Source organism: Athene cunicularia, unplaced genomic scaffold (genome assembly GCF_003259725.1).
Source record: "Athene cunicularia isolate RWA unplaced genomic scaffold, athCun1 SCF_7, whole genome shotgun sequence".
Lineage (NCBI taxonomy): Eukaryota > Metazoa > Chordata > Aves > Strigiformes > Strigidae > Athene > Athene cunicularia.
This window is the reverse complement of record NW_020799501.1, coordinates 12,301-21,481: the sequence shown is the minus strand read 5'-3', so window position 1 is coordinate 21,481 and position 9,181 is coordinate 12,301. Positions and strand designations below refer to the sequence as shown.

At 52.5% G+C, this 9,181-nt stretch overlaps 1 protein-coding gene across 2 annotated transcripts; it reads right to left on the bottom strand.

Annotated features, from left to right (window-relative positions):
* Positions 1–378: 378 nt before the first annotated feature.
* On the bottom strand, positions 379–7,186 carry LOC113490930 (microtubule-associated proteins 1A/1B light chain 3C-like). 2 transcript variants are annotated; one of them, XR_003400322.1, is made up of 4 exons: positions 6,556–7,186; positions 6,289–6,395; positions 5,370–5,612; positions 379–1,216 (listed from the first exon to the last, which is right to left on the bottom strand). XR_003400322.1 is itself a non-coding variant. In XM_026867539.1 (3 exons), exons 1-3 carry the CDS (start codon positions 6,790–6,792, stop codon positions 5,423–5,425), a joined length of 534 nt encoding a protein of 177 aa, XP_026723340.1. In that variant the 5' UTR covers positions 6,793–7,186; the 3' UTR covers positions 4,444–5,422. The 2 variants fall into 2 exon arrangements, 1 of the variants encoding a protein (XP_026723340.1); XM_026867539.1 differs by lacking the exon at positions 379–1,216 and having other exon boundaries at positions 4,444–5,612.
* Between the last annotated feature and the right edge of the window lie 1,995 nt (positions 7,187–9,181).

Sequence of the window (9,181 nt, the reverse complement as noted above, 5' to 3'; positions counted from 1 at the left end):
GGTTATAAATAGTGTGAGATGTCACTGCAAGTAAAATCGCTTTTAATATAAAATAATGAGACGAGGAGGAATGCAGGCAGGAAATATCGCTGCTGCCGGGTCAACCTGGCTTTAGCTCTGAAATTAAACAGCCTTGGGGGATCCCAGGATAAATAAAGGTGAAGATGGAGATGACATCAAGGCTGGGCTCACAGAGCAAGGCGGAGGTGCTCTGCCGGTCTGTAAATAGCAGGACCCTTTGAAGGGCAGCGGGCGAGCGCCTGCCCCTCCGGAGATGAGAAACGCCGGTATTAGCTGCGAGGCGGCGTGTGGGCTTGACCTTCCTGCCTTCCCCTGTGCCACTAGCCCTCGGGCTGATGCTCAGAGCGTCCCGCTGGGCTCAGCTCAGGCCTGGGGAGGCTGCGGGGGAGCTCTGGTTTGCATCACCCGGGCTCCGGTGACTTCCAAGAGCTCGTGGACTTACAGGCTCAGGAAGCACCTTGAGCAAAGCCGACTTCTTGTTTTCTATTTTGAGCTATTTTAAGGCCCCAGCTGGGACTATCCAAACTCCAACTATAGCAGAAAAAAAAAACCCATTGCAACGGTAAGGGAAGGTTTTGAGGGCGAGGGAGATCATAAGAGCATCTCCCGAAAGGAATCGAACAGTTGGAGACCATTTAGGTACCTTCATCACAGAGGAGCCAAGTGACAGTCACAAAGCCTCCAGCTGCAGGAGGAGCAAAACCGGAATAAAATAAAAAGCTGGACACTTGATGTGACAAGGCACAAATTTTGGGATAGGGACAAAAAGCAGCCAGAGGAAGCGAGGGCTTAATCACCTCAATCTGGAGATGGCTTCATTATTGTGGCTCTCACGGAAAACATCTATTCAAGGGCTAGACAAAAGGAACTGGGTATAATCAGGAGCCAGTGTGTTGAGCAGTGTTTCCCACACAAACAGCATCTTCTGAGATGAAAGAACAATTTACAAAACAAAGGCATGGCAATTCTTCCAACTGATAAAGAGTCCAACAATAGATATTTACCCGCTAATGAACACACAAAACGGCTGTGAAGGGAATCTTAATGAGGAGCCAGGAGGTGAAATCCTGTCCAGCAGCCCAAGTCAGGAAATCTCAGTGCTCAGCAGCATCTGGAAGGAAGATTTCTTCCCCTTTGGAGGAAAAAAAAAAAAAAAAAGTCCCCTTTGGTGCCTCTGGAGAGTAATGGAGCAACACTGCACAGTGTGGTAAAGAAAGGGGGAGAAAAGTGCTCAGAATTACAGCTGCCTCCTTTACACCCAAATATTGCAAGCCCCTGCTGAGAAAATTAGTTGCCGTATAATTAACTCAGAATTATATTGGCAATAAATATGTAATTATATTTGTACTAGTACGGGCAGCTTGCGATTACAAATGGCATTTAGCAAAACAAATGGACCAGCAAAATGGCCATCGGCATCCCGTAAAATGCCGGTTGGCGGGTTGGTTGGGTTTTTTTTTTAACTGATTTACCAGAGGAAATTAAAAACCGGGAAGTCTGTCCTTCGTCTGGATGGGGGAAGAGATGCTCCCGCTCTGCCGAGCCCGGGGTGTGCGTGTGAAGTGAGAAACCTTAACAAAATGGGTGCAGGACAACTAAGAGGGACGCTGAGCAGGCAGGATGATGCGATAAGAGGATGAGTTAGGGCGAGGTGGGCTCTCAGCACGGGGGGGGGGGCTCTCGAAATAAGGAAGGAGCTGCCAACTACTGAGTCCCAAGATAAGGAATGGGGACTCAAGGAATGCTGAGTTGTCCTGACTACAGAAATGCTGAAATCACGGTTATCTAATGGAAAAAAAAGACCTAACCAGGTGAAAAGACACGAGAGGAAGAGGAGGTATCTCCAGTCTTCACCCTGAAGACCCCCAGGAGCCACTGCGCAGGAGGAGACTGGGGCCGAGCACATGAGAATGGCTTCTTAAGAACTCATTATAATAAAACCTGCCTTTTCGTGGAGAGATCATGAATATGTACGGGTGGTTTGGGAACGATCATGAGTGTGTAACACTTCGTTGTATAAAGCCAAGACAAATAACCGCGCTGGGTGCGCACGCTTGTGGAGGAGCCATCCCCTGTGCACCCAGCGCGGAATAAACAGACTTTTTTTAGAACCTGCCTGGTTGTAAAGTCGTCATTCTGCACGTTATGTGGTCCCGTGGCCCGTCCTGTGCATCCTGCACTGATTCAGAGTCTGGGCGTGATCCTCGTGGCGGGCGGGTGGCGGCAGAGCCCTGGTCACCTCTGGCACGGGCGGCTCCGACGCTGGCCCTAAAAGTGCCTTTTTCTTGGGAAAACCTGCCCAGGGGAGCGGGGCTCTGAGGGCACCTTCCCCCAGCTGCCTCTGCGGGGGGATTCAGGGGGCAAAAAGGCCGAGTCTTGCACTCCCTAAACTCGCTTCATCCCTCCCGTGAGCTTTGTGCAGTTTTTTCACCCAGCTTTGCTGAAGACTGGGAGGTTTGGAATGGGTTCAGCGATGGCACTGGAAGGCAACAGGGTCCCTCGTGGCCTTCAGCAGAGCCCAGCAAAAGCTCTGCTGCCTTCCAGAGTGTCCTGGGGCTTTTGCTGGGTTTTACTGGTGCCGCCGGGTCCTTTGTCCTGCTGGACTGGGCTGGGTGATGGGGAACCCTTTGGCTTTGCACCTGATTGCCGCCTCCCCTCTAGGATTCATCTTCACAGAGACACCTGCAAAGAAACAGCTTTTCGGGCTTCCCCTCCCTCCCTGTGATGGGGGGAAATGGGAAAAGGGCTGGAAAGTGGATCTGGTGTGTGAGAAAAGTTCTTTACCCCCAGAGATTAGGGCTTTCCTGGGCTGCACTCCCCCTCCTTTAACCCACCTCTGCTCCAGTTTCTCTCTCCTCCCTTTCCTTCCCAGTTTATCCCTCACTGTCAGCTAATTAAGGAGTGAACCTGTAAGGTGCCACATGTTACAGCTCTGGGACCCTTCAGCATTAATTCAACCTATAATTGAGACTTTTTGACTTTTTTTACTGGCAGGCCAAGCCACCCCATCCCTTTCCTGGTAACACACGCGGGGGTGGAGGCGACGCTCCGAGCAGCGAAAGCTTTCGGGGGAGCACGGCTGCAGGGCCAGGGAGGCTCTCCTTGCTTTCAACCCCTCTTTTTGAACACAGAAGCTTTCTGGGCAGCAATTCTCTGGTGCTCGTGAAAAATACCCTTTCCTCGAACGCCTGCCAGCCCCATCCATCCTGCTCTGACAGGAGACTGGAACAGGAGAGGATGGATTGAGGAAGGTCTCCCCCGGCCCCCTCCCTACACTGCATGTTGCTTCTCTATTTTACTCGTAGCCTGGGGGCTTCCAGGCCGTTTTCAGGTGTCCAAGGGATGCTCGCGGGAAAATAATGTGTGTGCACAGTTATACGTAAAGGCAGTTCAGCATTGGAGGGAGTTGGAGGCCCAGGCTGCTCAGAGCCAGCCCTACAGACTGCGGGGACCCTAATAAATAATATATATATGCATGCAACAGGGAGTCCTTGCCCCGAGGAGCTCACGGGTTTAATTACAGGATGCCTAGAGGTAATAGGAGCATGGAGGTTGTGTGTGTGTAAACACTGAGGCATGCCAGCCCCTTCCCTATTCAACAGGGAGAGAGAGGAGTTTAGGTATAAGCGGATCAGCTGTAAGCTGACAACTTAAATATACGTTTGTTTAAAAAAAAAAAAAGCCACCAGCAGGAAAGTGTCTGTGCAGGGAGCAAGCGCTGCCTCTGAACATCTGCCTGGGAAGCTCCTGCACTTGCGGGGGGAAACTGTGGTTGGGATAACAGAGGGGAAAAGCAAAAAAAAAAAAAGGCTGGGGGTGGTGGAGTGCCGGGGAAAGGGGATGGGGCGGGCGGCGGGCAGGGATGTCCCCTGCAGCACTGAGCAAACAGGGCCCCCAGCTTGGCGAGGCTGTAAATATTTTTTTTGAGTCCCTTTCCTTGGGGGAAATCAGGTCTGTGGATCCTCTGTACTCTGCCCCACCCCTGCCCTGCTCTTTGCTTTAAGGGTTGCAGCTCTGGGCTGCTTTCCTTGCGGGGAGCTGTAGCGTTTCCAGCTCCCTGTCTCTCCCTGGCCCAGGGGCCGTATGGGTCAGCAGGAGCATCCCAAAATCCCAAACCAGGCTCCCCCATCACCAGGACTCAGCCTTTGCATCCATCAGCCGACCAGCACTGAGCTGTGATTCTCCCCCCCCCCCAAAAAAAAAAAACAACAAACAAACCAAACCTCTGGTGCCCCAGCTCAGGCTTGAGGCAGCCCAAAGCCTCAGGAGAGAACCTGCTGCTGCAGTCTGGGGGGGCTGCGTCCCGGGGGGGGGGCACAGCACCGACCCCAGCTCCCACCACCCAGCCCTGCACAGGAGGGGGAACTTTCAACTCCCCCCCAGCACATCAGGGACTCGGCTCCTGCTGTTGTGGCAGCTAATTTTAGAGCTTATTTATTAACATTTTAACATGAAACGTGCATGAAATATTCACCCAGGGTGACAATGCATTTTACAGCAAGGGAAGCCTTAAATATTTAAGAGGCATTTTGCAGTATCAGTGGCAGGAAGCATTTAGGTCTGACTCACAGCACACCACCACAATTTAAGCTTGGCTAATCTCTGCTGCGGGTTTTAGGTACGTGCCCCATCCTTGGGGTGCTGCTTGGAGGTGGGGGGGGACCAACCCCCCAGGTCTGCGGGGAGGAGGGAGATGGGGAGCTGCTCTTGTGCAGCAGAACCTCTCCCAGGCTGCTTTTTCAATGGTGGGAGCAAAGTCCTTCCCCTCTCTGTGCTCTTGCTCCCTCACACCCACCCCACCCACCCCCCCTCCAGCTCAAACTGGCAGCCCAGCAAAGCCAGGGACAAAGCCCTGAGGTTAAGTCTGGTTTTACAGCCAAGGGACAAGCTGCGTTTAGACGACCAGAGGGACCAGCCACATTTTTTTTATTCCACGTCTCAAGAGCAAGGATGCTCGAGCAGCACCTAGAACGGACACGCAGCTTAACTGAAACCTGCATAAACCGTGAAACTCCCCGTCCCCGATCCTATTAGGAGAGGCGTTTAGGAACAGCCTAAGTTTTCTGAGCAGGGATGACAGGCTGTAAAGCCCTTTAGAAGAGCCTGTTAGAAGAATAACCTTCCCAGGGATCAGAGTAAACCAGCACCATCTTCTGCTGCGCTGGGAGAATAATTTGTAACTAAAGCCACAAGATTAAGGAGGAGGTGTTGCGCAGAGTTTTTAAGACTGTTACAAAGCTGAGCCCGTCAAACTGCAGCCAGAGGGAAGGTGAGGTTTCATCCGGCCAAAATCCTGGGCTCCCCTGAGATTTTAAGCAAAGTTTGGAGATCTGTGTCCCCCATCTCACCAGCGTTGGAGTCCTGAGACGAGAGGACACGGTGCTGGCAGGTGCTTTTGGGGTCAAGCAGCCCCCGGCTTGCTGGAGGAGGAGCTGCCAAACATCTCCTGGGAGGCGTAGGTCAGGTAGAGAAAACCATCCTCGTCCTTGTTGTCCCGGTACAGCTCCTGCATGGTGATGGCCATGTTGGGCAGCCCCTTGTTGTTCACCAGAAGGTAGAAGGTCTGGGAGGAGCCCAGGCAGAGCCGCGTCCTGCGGGGAGGAAGGTGAAGGCAGCACGTGGGTGAGCATCGCCCAGCACCAGGCAGCGCAGAGGGGCCCTAGAGAGGGCAAATCCATGGGGCCACGGGGCTGGCTCAGGTGTTTAGTGGTTCCTCCCAAAGGGACCGAGCTTTGGCATCGCCTCCCTCGGGTGCCAGCCACCCACCAGCACCCACAGACGTGAAGGTGGGTGCTAGGGCACAGCCAGCTGCTCCCCAAAACCTCTGTAAGGGCCAAGCCCCAACCACGAGCTCTCAGCTCCACCTGAACTGGGCTGCCCACAGACATTGGTCCCTGGAAGGGTTCAAGCCAGCTGCAAGCCTGCTGCTCGTTTGCAGGGCTGCTAATCACCTACCCCTAATTAGCAATTTACCTGTGCTGCAGGTCCCCAGGAAAAGGGCCAATTGTCACCTTTTATCCCAGCAAGGATGAAGGAATTCTGCCATAATGCCTTGGCAAGCAAATGGTCTTTGCTGATTGCAAGGGTAATTGCGTTAGGCTGAGTCTAAGCGCTTTCCCAGCGGAACAAGCAGCCAAAATGGCTTCTAAGCTGAGTATTTCGCAAGACCAGCTGCATCCAGACTGGGCTTTTGCACCACTCTGGGGCCGTTGAGCCCTCACCTTGTCCCAAGCAAGCCTTGGCCCCTCTGCATCCTTAACCACTCACCGCAGGGTGACAGCAAACTGCGACAGGGGCAGGTCCTGGGACACCAGAAACTTGGTCCTGGTCAGGGGGGGCAAGGTCTTCTCCCTCTGGTAGCGCTCCACAACCACCTGCAGCGGGGAGACAGGGAGGCTTTGGGACCACGCTCACGGGGTGCGCGGAGAGGCAGAGCCACGGGCTTCTGAACTGAGCCATAAAAGTCTTCAGCAAAGACTCACGGCTCGTCTTTCAGCGTTGGTGGCCACAAAGAGAGCGACACGCAGCCCTTACCGGGATCTTGTTGGGATATTTTATCCTGATCTCTGTCACTTCGTGCATCCTGGTGGCTGCGGGAGAGAAAAGAAGGAGCAGTAAGTGCAGCCCAGCACCGTGCCTCTGCACTGCCGCTCCCCTTGGCCCCAGGAACAGACCCAGGCTTCTCCTTTGCTTGAACGGGCGGGAGCTGCCGTCACCTGGCTGCATCTTCAGGAGGGAGGTGCAGGCAGGATCTGTCCTGAGCCCTGCCATGGGCTCCTAATATGGGCTCATCCTGCCCCACCTGGGCTGGGAGCAGCTGGGATGCTCAGCAGGGTGCTGGGCTCTGCTGGGACGGGGTGGGAAGGAGCTGGGCTTTGCTCCTTGCAGAGGCTTTGGGGAGCAGCTGGCTGTGTCCCAGCACCCAACCTCATGCCAGTGGGTGCTGCTGGGTGGCTGCACCCGAGCGAGGTGACACTGAAGCCTGGCCCTGTCAGAAGGGACACTGGTTTCAAGCCCGTTTTCCCACCAGGCTGGTGTTTACTGACGCGGGTTCATCTTCCCTGGGACAAGCCCCTCCACAAGCCCCGGCAGGCTGCGAAGACACTTTTATTTTCTCCGTTGGTGTGGCTGGAATCAGAGCTTTTTTTAAGCCTGTCTATCCCCTGGCTCATCTGAAAGTCCCCACACGGAAGCCGAGTGAATGATTCCAGCCATGAAACTGCACCGTGGATTCGATAACAACTGATGGTCCGGGGCGTCATCGCGCCCGGCAGTAACTCAGCACGTGCCTGCTGACGGAGATGGAGAAAGGGGTCTGGTGGTGTTTGCCCCCCCTGCCCCATCCCAGCCCTGTCCCGGGGGGTCAGCAGTGAGGGATAACATCCTGCCCTGGCACATCCATCCCCCCGGAGCGAGACCCGGCTGCGGGCGCTGCCGCTACCCGGCGAACGCCGACATGCGTTATCCTGACAGTTTAATTCTTGCGCTATCTCTGTTTTGATTTAACGAGGGCCTCGTGTCAGGTGGGATCCATAAAGCTGCCGAGGAGCTGGCTCATTCGCATGCTGCAGGTATTTTTCATGCAATGCCAATTCCCTGGGTCAGGAGAGATGCGGCTTTCGAAAACAAATTAGACCCCATTATGCCAATTAGACCCCATTTGTCTTTTTATATTTTCCCCCCCCCCCTTCATTTTTCTTCCAGAGCCGCTCATGCGTGCTCCCACCCTTCTGCCACCTCTGAAAAGGGAGGAGGAAAAAGCAGCCCAGCTCATTTAGACATGCCAGAGACTTAAATTAGCCTCGTTTAAATAAGCTCTTTGGCATAACGGGTCCTTTTGGGCCGCAGCCGCTGGAGGAAGGAGGTGGCTCGGGGGGAGACGCTGCCTTCGGGGGGGATACACCTTGCTGAGCATCCCGGGCACATCCCAGCCTCTGGCTGCCGGAGTGAGGCAAAATCCCAGCTGTGTTTGTCCCCACCCTGCACCAAACATCTCAGCCCCTGCCCTCACCCTATTCCCTCTTTTTTTTTTTTCCTGATGTTTCATATACATATTTAATATATTTTGCCATTGTGCAATATATTAGTCTGTATTACTTAGCCATAAAAAAAATAAATCTCTCAGACACACTCATCACTGGTTTGGAAAATTACATTAGCAATATATATTCCATCTGTGTAGCGTGTTAAGCCATTATAAATTTATACCCCTAATAAATTTAATTCTGGAAAGTTTGCCTGGGATTTGAAGTGGAGTTTCACGGGGGATTTCTTAACAATAAACTGATAAATATTAAAGCGCCTCTCAATTCGCTAATAAAAGGAATCGATTACTGTTCACTGACTTAATTCTGCTTCCAAGCAAATGCTAATGGCTTTGCTGTGAGCAGAAAAAGTTGTGAATTTAGAAAAAAAAAATAAAAATTAAAACCTCAATTTAAAATTAGTTCATTAACGGTGAGCATCTATTATTTATCGCTTTAATTTCCAACTATTGCTGCGGTACGGGGCTGGGCTTTGGAACCCCGGGTCGTCATGGAAATGGGATGCTTTCATTAGCATGAGCTAATTAATTAAAGATGAAGGGAAATTGGTTTCTCCTGATTTGGGGAAGGGGGGAGGTTTTTACGTCCATGCTTTGTCCCTGGCATTGGCCCCTCTGCTGAAATGGGGTTTGCATTTGCCAAATCTGAGCCAGGAGTCTCATGTGGAGCCCGAGCATCCATAAGGAGCCCCTGAGATTCATTTCCTCGGAGAGTAAATATCACCAGAATAACCAAATAAGATAAAATAAATAATAAAAAAAAATATGCAGGCGCAGAGCTGGGATAGGGGAGGTAAAATTTATACCTCCAGCTTCCCCAGCTGCCAGCTTCGCCTGCGGGAAGTGGGATCTCATCTGTATTCCTGCCTGCCTGCTCCGGGCCCTCGCGGAGCAAATTTCAGCTGAAACTCATAAATAAATCCTCTTCTGCACAAGTTAAGTTTTATTCATAGCTCATTTTGTGATACACCGGAATAAAATAAAATCCAAAAAAAAAAAAAGTATCCCCCTAGATTTATCTTTAATCTCACATTAAATATTAAAGTGGGAATCTCATCCCAGCCCATGGCCAGACTGCCCAGGGCTGGGGGCAGAGGGGCCCCATTGCAGGGGGGG